This window comes from Solanum pennellii, chromosome 3, assembly GCF_001406875.1.
Source record: "Solanum pennellii chromosome 3, SPENNV200".
Classification (NCBI taxonomy): domain Eukaryota; kingdom Viridiplantae; phylum Streptophyta; class Magnoliopsida; order Solanales; family Solanaceae; genus Solanum; species Solanum pennellii.
Genome location: NC_028639.1, coordinates 63,800,275 through 63,814,065, shown reverse-complemented (window position 1 = coordinate 63,814,065; position 13,791 = coordinate 63,800,275). Strand labels below are relative to the sequence as shown.

Here is a 13,791-nt window from a genome sequence, read left to right as displayed (position 1 = left end):
AGTATGTAAAAATCAATTATTAAATAAATGTATATATTATTTTTTATATTTAATACGTAAGTAAAAATTATTATTATATAATTTAGAATAATATTCTACAAGGTGATAAGGTGATGATGGCAATAGAGGCTATGTGGTATGGTGAAGATGAGTATGTTGAAGAATAGCTGAAAAGATATAATTTTATATGAAATGTCATTTTTGTTGTCAATTGGTGGCAAAATAAAAATTACTGTAGAAAGTTTCCATTTTCAAGTAATGCATTACCATTTTGTGTCTATAAAATATTACAAATGGTTAATGGAGACATATCAAAATTGTTACTACTCTAATTTCTACTCTCTTTTTTTTTTTTTTTTTTTGGTATTTTGTCTTTATTTTATAAGATGTTATCATCACATTGTTCTTTCTATTAAGAAATATGCTTGATCAAATTAATCTAAACATATAATTTCATAAAAGATAATTTGCACTAATATGAATGTAAATTAACAAATAAGTTTCTAACAAAGTAGATGCACAAACTTGAAGGTACCATGTCTTTTGGATAAATGGAATCTTATTTTTGTTTTTGAGAAAATTGAAGGTACCTAATATGTTGCAAGTATATATTGATAGATTGTTTATCACTTTAAAATGGGAAAAGGGTCTGATATACCCCTCAACTTTGTCATTTAGAGCTGATATACCCCTTGTTATGAAAGTGACTCATATATACCCCTATTTGTAAACAAATGGCTCATATATACCCCTACTTGTAAACAAATGGCTCACATATACCATTTTCCTCTAACGGAAATGAAAAAAGTAATAATTTTAATCTAAATTTTTATTATTTTTTTCTAACTAATTATAATCCCATATGCGTAAATTTAATCCTCGTCAAAGATATTTCTTTTTTGACTTTTTTTGGTTTCAATGACTAATTTATAATTATTATTTTTATAACCAAATTTATTTATGTTTCACTAATATTCTTGTAAAACTTATTGTAGATGATCAAATTTTTTCTTCGAATATGAAATTAAATTACAATACACACAAAAAAAATAGTTTAATTTTTTATTCTTTAAACTAAGGAATGAAAGAAAAAAACAAAATAAGAATAAGAAATTCAAATAATTATAATAAAAGAAGTCAAAAAATAATTTATGTATGAAAAAAATTAAAATATACCTTGAACTTTGATAGAAGAATCATATATACCCCTAAATAATTTTTTTAAAAAAAATAGAAGTAATAAATATAAATTTAAAACTAATTTTTTAACTTCCGTTAAATGAAGGGTATATGTGAGCCATTTTGTAACGGCAGGGGTATATGTGAGCCGTTTGTATAACGGTTAGGGCATATATGAGCCACTTTTATAACGAAGGGTATATCAGCTCCAAATGACAAAGTTGAGGGGTATATCAGACCCTTTTCCCCTTTAAAATAATAGTTTATCAATAAAACATATATGTGGATAAAAGACAAAAGAAAAACACTTAATAGAATAAATGTGTTCACATAACAAATAGTGAATAATGTTCACTTTTTCTACGGTTAGAACTCCAATAATTTTTAAAATTAGACGAACTTTATTTAGTTCCAAATTAATGGTTATTTACCTTTGATAATGATGTTTGTATCATTAGTCGGAGAACTAAGATAAAACATATCAATACTATTCCTTTTGTTTTCTAGATCTATGAAATTTTTACTACTTGAAGTTTGACGTTTTGATATGAAGTTTGAAGTATTTTATTATTTAATGAACAGAAAAAGAGATACATTTCAATTTATTTTACTTTAATTTGGATAAAACATAAAATGGTATATGATTTGCTACTGCCATTTGACACATGCCAACAATGGAATTATTGTTGCTTTAATTTGTCACGATCCAGACCGTCGTGATTAGCATCCACACTTTAATCCTTCGGTGGGAGAAACATTACTACAATTAAAATCCAAGCAACTAAAGTAAGAACTAAGGCGTTTAAGTTACGAAAGAAAGTTAAATATACTAAGTAAGAATTTTCCATAAACTTCAACAAGGATTTTAAAGAACTAACTAAACAAATGCAGAAGTAAACAATTTAGAACCTGGAAGTCAATGTATCAAAACTACTAAACGATAACCAAGTTTAAAACAAGTAGGGATGCAAGCCCAATCTAATGAACTAAACAACTAACTAAAGAAAATGTCTAAGTCCGAAAATGGTGCACATAGACTTAAAGAGAATTTCAAGGCAACTCAGAAGATGCTAACTTACCCCTGAATTCAGAAGCAACGATCACAGATCTTCTGAGCGAGGTTTGTCAATAGCCGACGGAAGTGTCATGTACTCAACAAAAATAAGAGCAAGTGCTGTGTACTGGTAGGATCACGTGGCTATCCCACTAAGTGCAACATAAATAAGTTAATTACAACGTAACAATATAATCATGCAATACATCGAACATATACAATTTTGAATAACACATGCTTCAACAATTTCACATTTACCACAAGTAGTTGGTCCTCTAATGAAACTCAAACTCAAACTGTTAGTGCACCAAAATGTGGCACCCGATTCTATAGCTATGTCGGAACGTGACAATCCGATCTCATTTATGTCGGAACGTGACAATTCGATCGAAATGTGATATGTCAGAACGTGACAATTCTATCCATCACACCACAATCACAAACACAAGTATACTTCCAAGTCATACATTCAAGTGATTCATGGTATATAATTATTCATCTTTCTCATTTACAACAAGTCTGAATCAACAATGCAACATTCGCATACATACATGCATCATAATGAAGCAATAACAAGAATACATCACACAATTATGCAAATAATAATTCTGCTTGATCTTGGTCTTGGTCTACAAATAATAATCATAAAAAACACAGGAATCAACAAACAATCGCTAATTATGCAAAACTATAACAATTCTATGAACCCTATATCAAACCCATAATCTCAATCATCCAATTTATGGTTGTTTCCACCATAGAATCTATATCAAAATCATTCCCCATTATTATTAACCTATTCTATTACGTTCTACAAATCAATAAATGAACTCGGGGAGTGAAAAGCTTATCTATAAATGAATTCGGGGGGTGAAAAGCTTACCTTTAGCCTCAAGAATAGTGAATGTAGGAGTCGTCTGGGGTTCGTTACTTAGCTCAAAAAGTCAAGGAATGCGTAATAAGGTCGTTTAGGGGTTAATTAATGACTCGAGATGGTCCTACTTGACTTATGTTGTAATACATGATGTAATAAACTTTATAGAAATTCTATTCCCTTCATCTCATATTATATGATTTAGTTTGACTCAGTACGGAATTTAAGAAACAAAAGAAGACTTTCAAAACTTGTGGTTCAAAATGAAGAGAAGTGATATTTGGCTAGAATTCGGCCAGAAAATTTAAAGAACTATTATTTTTTTTGTGTTTTAGAATAAACTGAGCTTTTTTCCATTTTTTATTAAAAGTTATTAAAGCTAAAAGAGAAAATATTTTTAAAAAGCAAAATTACATAGAATAAATCTCATTCTGGCCAAATTCTAAATTTTCTGGCCAAAACGATTTTTCCCAAACTGAATGATACAAACTTGTGCGGCTATAAATCATTTCATAAAGGATAAAATAGATATTTAAAATAAAATTGTTACTTAGTCAAATAAGCTAAGACACGCTAGCACCTCATTGAACTAGTCCCTGAACGTCATGGACATTCCTTGACGTTTTGATTTCTAAACTTCCTAAATGACTTATATATATTAAAATTGACCTTAAAATAGTGCCTAAACCTTTTGACACCTATGTTAGGCTCTAGAACACGTCTTAGACTTTCAGAGTATTGCACTTACCCATCGCAATCTTCATTATAAGCTGCTCCAAATTTATCTTCAAATTGTTTAGCCTTGATCTCATCAATGAATGTGGCCTTCACTTCAATACTAGCTAATAACCCCACCTCTTTCTCAGATGTCCAATTGTATGAATTTAGACTCCAAGGTATGAATTTCTTTAGCCAGAGGTCGCTTGGATACACTCAAGCAAGCTAAACTACCCATACTCGCCGTTTTTCGACTCAAAGCATATGTCACCACATTGGTCTTGCCCAAATGGTATTGGATGATCACATCATAATCTTTAAGTAGCTCCATCCACCTGCGTTGTTCCAAATTCAGATCCTTTTGAGTGAACACATGTTGTAAACTACGATGATCGGTAAACAGTTCACACTTACGTCATAGAGGTAATATTGCCAAATCTTAAGAGCGAACACTATTGTTGCCAACTTCAAATTATGCGGTGGGTTATTCCTCTCATGCACCTTCAATTGACGCGAGGCATAGGCTATATCATTCTTATCCTGCATCAACACATTATCCAAACCAGAATGTGAAGCATTACAACAAACAATAAAGTCTATATCTTCAACCAGTAGTGCTAAAATAGGTGAGGTGGTCAAGAGAGTCTTGTGCTTTTGAAATCTCTCCTCACATTTTTCTATCCATTCAAATGGTATCTCATTTTTTATTAAATTGGTCAAGTGAGTAGCAATGGAAGAAAAATTCTAAACAAACTGACGATAATAGCTAGGGAGTCCCGCGAAACTCCTAACTTTTGTCATAGAGTTAGGCTGAATACAATTTTTAGTCGCCTTAATCTTTTGAGGATCTACCGTTACACCTTCTTTTGAAACTACATGACCCAAAAGCGCAATCGATTTTAACCAAAATTCACACATAAGAAATTTAGCGTACAATTTATGTCTCCCAAGAACACCCAGAACAATACGAAATGGTCGGTATGCTCTTTGTCGCTTTTCGAATAGAACAAAATATCATCAACAAATACTATCACAAATGAATCAAAAAATAGTTTGAACACCCCATTCATTGAACTAATGAAAGTTGCATGCGCATAAATCAGCTTTCATGAGTCAAACCAAAAGACATAACCAAAAATTCATAGTGCCCATAATGAGTTCTAAACATCGTCTTAGGCACATCCTCAGGCCTAATTTTCAATTGATTGTAACAAGATCTTAGATCAATTTTAGAGGAAACTGTTGTCCCTTGCAATTTGTCAAAAAGATCATCTACTCGAGGCAAAGAATTCTTGTTTCGAATAGAGACTCTATTCCATTGTCGATAGTCTATACATATTCTCATGCTACTATCCTTTCTTCTTAACAAACAAAACTGAAGCACCCCATGGGAAAGCACTAGGGCGAATAACTCCCTTGTCATGAAGTTCTTAGATTTGAGCCTTAAGCTCTCTTAATTATGTCGGAGTTGTGCTATACGGAAGGATGAAAATGGAACGAGTAATTTATCTTTATTTTATAACAATTTTATGGATGATCGTATTTGTTTTTCCTGCACTTACTAGTAAGAAAAGTCATTTTTCTCATGGATAAAAACTTAAACTTTCGACCAACTCAACATATGAAAATTAAAATTTTAACAAATCATATATGAAAAAAAAAATTAAATTTTTTTTCCACACTACCTAACACATTCAAGTGTCAACTTCGTTTATAATATCATAATAGAGTAATTTAAGTGACAGTATAAACAACTTCACATCATTAGTTGGGAACAAGTTATGCATATTGCAGTTTGTTTTACAATTGGGAAAATGTATGATCAGCCTAAATCATTGATACAGCTTCAAGTCTAATTTGATTATTGACTCTTGCAATGAAATCATCAGCTCTCTTGCTCAATTCATTATGCTCTGTTTCTTCATTCTCTCTGTAATTGCTGGTACAGTAGTTTCCCTTAACACTTCCCTTTTCCTCTTCTTCTTGTTTTGAATCATATCCGCAAAATTCCTCTTCTTGCTCTGCCCCAAATTTCAAATTTACACTAACAGGTAAAGAAGAAGAATATTTCGATGTTGAAATTGTACACTCTCTGGTAACAAAGATGAAGTTCTTATCATCATCTTCTTGCTCTGCTGCATAGCTCTGTTTCAGTACATTAGAACTTGATTTGAAAATCTTGGACTCTCCAACAAGAACGATGACTATAATGTTTCCAACTAAGAAAATGCACTTAGAACTGAAAAACAGAGCACCCAGTTTAGGAACAGAGTCGAAGAGAAGGGATTTTACGAAAGAGCGAAGAAGGGGATACCAAAGAGGACTTGAGAGAATCAAAATGCAAGTCATGGAGGTGAAAGAGTAGAGCATGATCTTGTTGAGAAGCCGCTGTTTCCTCTGCTTGTTGATGGCTTGAATCTTCTTCATTTGAAGTGAATCCATTATTGTTCAAAAAAAACAGAAGCAAAGTTGCAGAAAACAGAGAGAGGCTTTGGAAAAATGAGTGTGGCTCTTAACATCATTGTTATACTATTAAAGATAGTGAAAGGAGACAGTTAACTTTATTTAAAGTTAATGGAGAAAGAAAAGTTGTATCTTTTACTTATCTTCTTGCCTATGCTTTTGAGCTGCTTTTGTGTTTCACCCTTTTGCTTTTATGATTTCGGAGGATAACTGTAAATGTCAAATGCTTAGTTCAAGGAAGAGTTAGAGAAAGAAACATTATACTAAACCTATATGTTATTTGGTTCGAGCCATGAAATTAATGGTGTCAAATGGGCGGGTTAAATTGAAATTGGAGATATTAAAATGTGCTCTAAATAGAAATAAGGTTGGGTCATACCCGCCCAAGTTTACTTTGGGTTCAAATGAACTAAAAAACGGGTTGGATCTTAATCCGTTCAATTTGACCCGATTAATCTCAATAACTTTAACATAGTGATATTTAACTTTTATAATTACAATTCAAATTTCCGCTCAAGATCTTTTTTTATAAAAGTAACAATTGATAATAAATCTTAAAAACGTTAAGAGTTTTAAAACGGGTTAAACTTGAAGATTGAATTGGGCTCAATTGAGGATTTTCTTAAAATGAATTAGGCTTGAATTGGTTGAGATTAAACCAATTCAAATTATCTTGAGCCCAACCCTTAAAATTATGGACGAGTTACCTATGTTTGGGTTCATTTTTGACACCCCTACATGAAATCAATCATTAATGAATGTATTAGGAAAAGAATCAAGCCTTGAAAAAAATCATTAGCTTATATTAGGAAAAGACTATCAGCATGAGAATGCGAGATGCTTTGTGAATCAAGTTATCCTTTATAGTAATAATAGTGTCTAAGATGAAGATGCTATTTTTTGAGGTATTATTAGAGAGAAATGGATCCTAAAATATTCAGGCAAGATGAATAGAATTATGGGAAAATGTTGACAAAGACGAGATACATCTCGAAAGATTTTAAATTAAATTTCTTTTTAAAAATGATCATTTAATACACTAAGCTTATGTTACGTGAAGGGAGAAAAACTTTAACTAAATTACATATATATGTTATACACATTTTATCTTACACTCTTGCAAGATATTGTTCTCACGGCTTGGCCAACGCCGTGAACTCCTGTAAACTAGTGAGCATTTATACGAAGGAGAATATATTTGTTGATCTGATTATCAATAATTCATTTAATTAATAATGTCAAGTAGATACTTACACGATCAAAAAAAATAAAATATATATATATATATATATATATATATATATATATATATCCTGCTCGAAAGGTGTCTATTACCTATCTAAGAAGTAGTGTTACTTATAAATACGTAGAGTGGATTAGTCACTCATTAGTCATAACATGTGAGAAAAAGGTAGAGAAACCAATTAAAAATGGAGTAAAAGAGAGAAATAATACTCTTATTAATAAGATAAGAGGAAGGTAGATAGATGTTTCATACTCACTAAAATAAGTGTTAAATTATGATATACTAATTAAGTGGCCGTGCAAAGCATATAACCATGTAGGTACGTACTCAAATCACATATAGGATTATATAAGTAGCATTCTTTAATATTAAGATAGAAAATTAATACATTCTTTTTTTTTATTTTAATTCATGCGATACACTTTCTTAATCCGTTAAATATCCCATATTTAATGGTACAATCCTCATTTTTTACCCTTATTAAGTCTGAGTTAATACTTTATTGTGAAGAAAAATCAACTAAAAGTAAGCACTGAAATAACTTTAATAAGCCCAAACACATTATAACAAAGTCTTTTCTTATGTCCGATCAAGCAGTTCACATAAATTAAAACGAAAAAAAAAGTAAATAAGTTTTAAGTGAGATATAATAAAGTTTCTTCTTCTCATTACTTTTCATTTTAAAATATGGAGGAACGTGGCTGTTAGAACTTAGAAGGGAAGCTGACTTCTAGTTTAAGTATTGATAAATGACATTGAGTTGATAGCCCTTCCATTAATCAAACGGGTGTTATCAAACCACCACCACCACCCCCTCCCGCAAAAATCAAACTCACTCTGTTAATCTGTTTAAATTTGGGCGGGATAATGGTTCGTTCATTTATAAGCTTAATTCATTGAGAAAGACGAAATAATACCATATATAAATTTTGTATAAACGGTGAATATAAATGTGTATACATTTTTAATACACAATTATATATCATGTATATACATAGTTATACATTATTATATAATTTCGATAGATTATATATAAATTCGACTATTTAATTAATTTTGTTTAGGGAAATTTTTCAAAAAACAATGTTGTGACTTCTAATAGTATCTCTTAGCAATACTTTCAATATTTATTAAAAATGACAATACTTTAGTTGATTTATGTAATTTTTTTCTTTATTTAATTTAAGAAATAACAACTAGAGAAAATAAAAGGGGGGGGGGGAATATTTCAAATTAAATTAAGTTGTGGAAATCTTTATTACTTTCTTTACAAAATTATAAATATTAAATATTATGATACCTAAAATACGTGGTCTCTTCGACTCTTCCTTCTTCCTAAAGATCATTATTTGTTTTATCTTTCAAAACTAGTTATTGTTATGAAACTTTTATGATAATACCTTAGAGTTTTATCGATTGAAAAAATTAATTTTTTAAAATTTAATAAATTTGAACGTGGATACTTTTTATATTGTATTTTTATATGTTATTTGACATACTTTTCTCACAACGTATTTATTTATTTACCAGAATATTGTATCATTTCTTAAATCGTACTCATCCCAATATGTATGTCATTTGTTTTTGTATTCATCCTAGTTTTCATGTTGTATTTTGTATAATTAAACATGTATTTCTTTATTAGTTCGTATTCATTCCAAAAGGTATGTCAAATGAATCTGTAGTTATTTAAGAAACACATTTGTATTCATTTTATTTTTTTTATTGTGTATATTATTTTTCTCTTCAAAATTATGTTTTCTTTCCTAAGTTGTATTCATCTAATAGGTATATTATTTGTATTCAATCTAGTTTTTATATTATATTTTGTATAATGATATAAATGTATTCAACATCATATTAAATAAATGTATTCAAATATTAAAATGTATTGAACATCTAACAAAATAGACATATATATGAATTTCTAGAATCTACAAAATCTGAAAAATAAAAGAGAATCACAAAAAAAATTGAAAATTATAAATATATGATGAATATTTAAACAAAATCATACGAAAATTTTGGAAAATACGACTGGAGATCTGTAATGTGTATAATCAGTGCTTTAAACATCAAATAAAAAAAATAATTTCGGATGATAAGTACCTTGCCGATCGAGAAATCTGCTTGAATTACTAAATAGTTTTAGTTTAACAATAAAGAGTTTCTTGGTGAGCAATAATTTAGCACATTGAAGGAATCTAAACTTGAAAGGTGAGATATGGTGAAGAAAAGTGAAATATGGGGAAGAAAGGTCAAAGGTAATGATAAAAGTAAATTGTATTAGTCTATTTTTTTTTAGTTTGAAACGATTATTAGTGTGCATTTTGATCCAATAAATGACTCATTCCATAAATGAAATTAATTTAAAATACTAAAATATACTAAAATTAAAATACATATTATCATATAAAAATATACTAAAATTAAAATACATATTATTATATAAAAATATTGTCATTTTGTCATTTTAAATAATATTTTAAATTCTTATTATTATAATTAATTATGTTAGTAATGGTGACTTAATTGCTAATTTATTTTTATCACTTGTATAGTTAGGCAAGTACCCAACTTGTATAATTTGGGCATAACCCAACTTAATCCATTTATTTCTAGTAGCTCAAATCAACCCACATATTTAGCCCAAAGTGACCCGTTAAAGCTTTAATAAAAGTTGGATTAAGTTGCACGAATTAGACTATAACCCATTGTTTAGTCTATTTTGATCTAATTTATCTTCACGTAGACAAATTTTAATCTATTTTAATCTGTTTAAATTTAATTCAGACAATTTATTTATAACCCCAATCTAAAGTGTTTTATAGTGATTTTTCTCTTTGGGCTGAAAGACAATAATTAATTGCTTTCTGCTTCACTATGATTTGTCTAGTCAAACCGACATTTTTTAACCCAAAAAAAAAACAGAATCCAAGAACACAAAGAAAAGAAAAGAACACAAAAAAAAAGAGGTCAAGTTAATGCAAACAATATTCTATAATTATACGATCACAACACTAATTATATAGTTATAGATTAAAATATTTTTATAAACATTCTTAGTAATTGAAAATTTAATAAACGTGATAATTGATTTGCTCTTATATAATATTACTCACTGATTGTGAAAAATACTATTCTTGGTTTATTGTTAGAATAGGTTATAGTTCTACATTAGTTGGTGAATGAACGGACAGTGTGTCTATATAGATTCGAGCCAATTTTTGTTGTTAAATTATACCCTAGTGTCATATTTTTATATATTATTAGAGTCAGATTATTCTCCGTTCGATATCGCAGTCCACTTTAAAATAGGTTACAATCTTATATTAGTTGAAGAATGAATTGATAATTTGTTTTTATGGATTTAGGCAATTTTCCCTAACAAATTAATTTTTGAGCATAAGTTAAGCTCAAATATCATACTTTTACCTTTATCAATGACTTGCTCATATAAATTTTGGCAATCCTTTAAGCATGTAATGAAGCATTTAAATTTCAAAATTACAATGAAAATAACCAAAACATACGGAATAGAGAAAGGAAAAATTACATAAATTAATACATTTTAAAAAATAATTACTGATTTTAGTGATACTTTTTGTTTATTACCATTTATAGCAATACTGTGATAAATCTGTAACATGTATTAAAAGTGAATTATTTATGTAATATATTTGAATTATAATTGTTTTTGAAATATATTGTGTTTGTTTGGTAAAAAATGGTCACATTGTATTATAAGTGTATTAAAATGTGTGATAAATGTATTATCCATCATTAAAACTTGTATTATATGTGAATAATAAATTGTTCTTTGTAATATGTATTAAAGTTGTATTATAAATGAATTAAAAACGATCAAGTGAAAAAAAATATTGTTGCTATAAATGGTAAATATTTTATTATTATAGCACATTTATGTAAGTTTCCCATAGAGAAACCCGAAAACTAATCTTAATTAGTTTTTTGATTTGTGAAGAGTGTAAACACATATCAAAACTCATGTTAGATACTAATTGATACATAACATTCATCTATTAGCAGCAATATCTCTTTAATTTGATCTGTAATAACATAACTACATTGTCTTGATGTGGCACAAATCCATATAATTAAGACCATTCATAGCCTAATTTGATGCTGCATGCATATCCTCAGTGACTTTGAATTAATGATCTCCCTGTCCAAAAAAAAAAAAAAAAAGATACATTGAAATGATTAATCATGCACTTTAACTAAAGTAAACAAGCTAGTAATAATTCCTTCCATTTTCCTCCCTTTAATACTTTTTCTTTTTCTTTTGCTCATAAATGTTAAATCTTGAAAAAGAAACAAGAAAACAAGAAAATGAAAAAGTAGAGTTTCACCTTCTTGAGGGTGATGAAATCCACAATTTTGTTTTTGGTTTTCCCATCTGGAGATTGAGACTTGTGTTGGATATATGAAGATCCATATTTCTTGATGAGTTTTTCCCTAACAAATTTGTTATAGATAAAAGCAGCTCCTCTGAATTGGGGAAGAACCAACCATGCCACCATTCCCAATTTCACCTCATACCAAATTGGTATCCTATCAATATAAAATTAACATGGACAGTCTCATACACAAAACATCGAAAATTTCAATAGAGATTAATAATGAATGTACGTAGACAGCCTACTACGCTAATACAAGCTAACCTCCATTGATTGCTACATATAAAGTTGAATTAATTAAAATCAATTTTTTACTCTTCTAATTGGAGGAGGATGAATTAGTCCAAATACCATTGTAGAATGGGTTGAAGAAGCATCTCCATAAGAGTAAGAAAAGAGTATAGAATCCAATAAGCAAGCCACTGTTCATCATCCAACTTTGATGTGCTCTCTATTGCTATTACTGATGCATATCTACAAATATATATATATAATGAAACTTTTCATACTGGAAAAACAAATATTTTTATATAAAGAGATGAATTACTTACAAAGGATAGAGTAACATCACCACTGGCCTGCATATTTATTCAAAAAAGAAAATCAGAAACTAAAAACACTCATTAAGAAATGATAAGAAGTTAATTAGTACCCGGCTAGAGCATGTAGATGAGTAAGCAAAGCCCACAATTTGCTCATGATTATTTATGCTCTTTAGCTAATTGTAATTTGGATTCTCAAATTATTGATGGAGACAACATATTTATAGTGTCAATATTTGATTCTGCTCTTTGACGTGACGTTCTAGGTTTTCCACCGACCAACTCCATTTTCAACTTTACGTACCGACAAGATCTAACTTTTCTTAAACAAAATCTAACTCACACTCATCATACTACTACTCCAATAAGTAATTTATATTTAGCTTAGCTAGGAGGGAAAAAGGTAAATTTTGTAAGTACATAGTCTTTTGATCAAAAAATTTTATCAGAATGATAAAATAGCATAGAGAAACGGTTCGAAATAGTCTCTCATCTTTGGGTTAAGACTTAAAGTCATTCTTGAGTTTTCACATGGAGGTTGGAGCATTAGTAGTTCATTATGTTTGCAATATTGGTGCACTTTTCGTCCTTCTTAAAAAAAATTCAATTTTTTCACATTGATTTTATTCATAATTTATTTGATATATTTAGTGAAGTAATATCAATTTATTTTAAAATAAAAAAAATATTATAAACTTTTTAAATCTGGACAAATCTTTTGTTCATTTAGCATTATTCATTTAGTAATAGCCACTAAAAATAACTTATTTAGGCTTCATAGTTATAGTTTATTAATTATGATTCATAGTTATATATTACAGGGAGAAGAGAGACGTGCAAGAGTGGAGAAAGATAACTTGTATTTATATATGTATCAAATTACATATATATATAATTGTATATATGTAAATGATAAACATATATATTAGTATATCTGGCGAATGAGGTTGAGCGATAAAAAAAAAAGGCAAATGATAGAGAGCGAAGAGTGAAAAGAGGTGAATTATATATATAAATCATATAATTATATGTATATATGTATAATTTGTATTTATATGTGTATAAAGTGAAGAAAGGTGAGATTAAAAAGAGAGAGAGATAAACATAATTATAATAAAAAAAATTGTGAATGATAATTAATTCAGACTAGGTGAAAGTTTCTTGAACATATTTGTAGGATTTACTAAAGAAATACTACATTAATCAGATGTGTCATTGGATATACAGTCATTCCATTATAATTTAGTGATGATCTGAGTTTGATTTAATGCGCAGTTTAAACAAAAATTAAAACA

General features: G+C 28.8%; 2 protein-coding genes across 2 annotated transcripts; both read right to left on the bottom strand.

Annotated features, from left to right (window-relative positions):
• Positions 1-5,517: 5,517 nt before the first annotated feature.
• On the bottom strand, positions 5,518-6,351 carry LOC107013730. Its single transcript, XM_015213604.2, has 2 exons — positions 6,139-6,351; positions 5,518-6,063 (listed from the first exon to the last, which is right to left on the bottom strand). Exons 1-2 carry the CDS (start codon positions 6,264-6,266, stop codon positions 5,652-5,654), a joined length of 540 nt encoding a protein of 179 aa, XP_015069090.1. The 5' UTR covers positions 6,267-6,351; the 3' UTR covers positions 5,518-5,651.
• A 5,103-nt stretch (positions 6,352-11,454) lies between these two features.
• Positions 11,455-12,742, bottom strand: LOC107013968 (HVA22-like protein e). Its single transcript, XM_015213845.2, has 5 exons — positions 12,607-12,742; positions 12,506-12,532; positions 12,306-12,428; positions 11,907-12,108; positions 11,455-11,719 (listed from the first exon to the last, which is right to left on the bottom strand). Exons 1-5 carry the CDS (start codon positions 12,651-12,653, stop codon positions 11,708-11,710), a joined length of 411 nt encoding a protein of 136 aa, XP_015069331.1. The 5' UTR covers positions 12,654-12,742; the 3' UTR covers positions 11,455-11,707.
• Between the last annotated feature and the right edge of the window lie 1,049 nt (positions 12,743-13,791).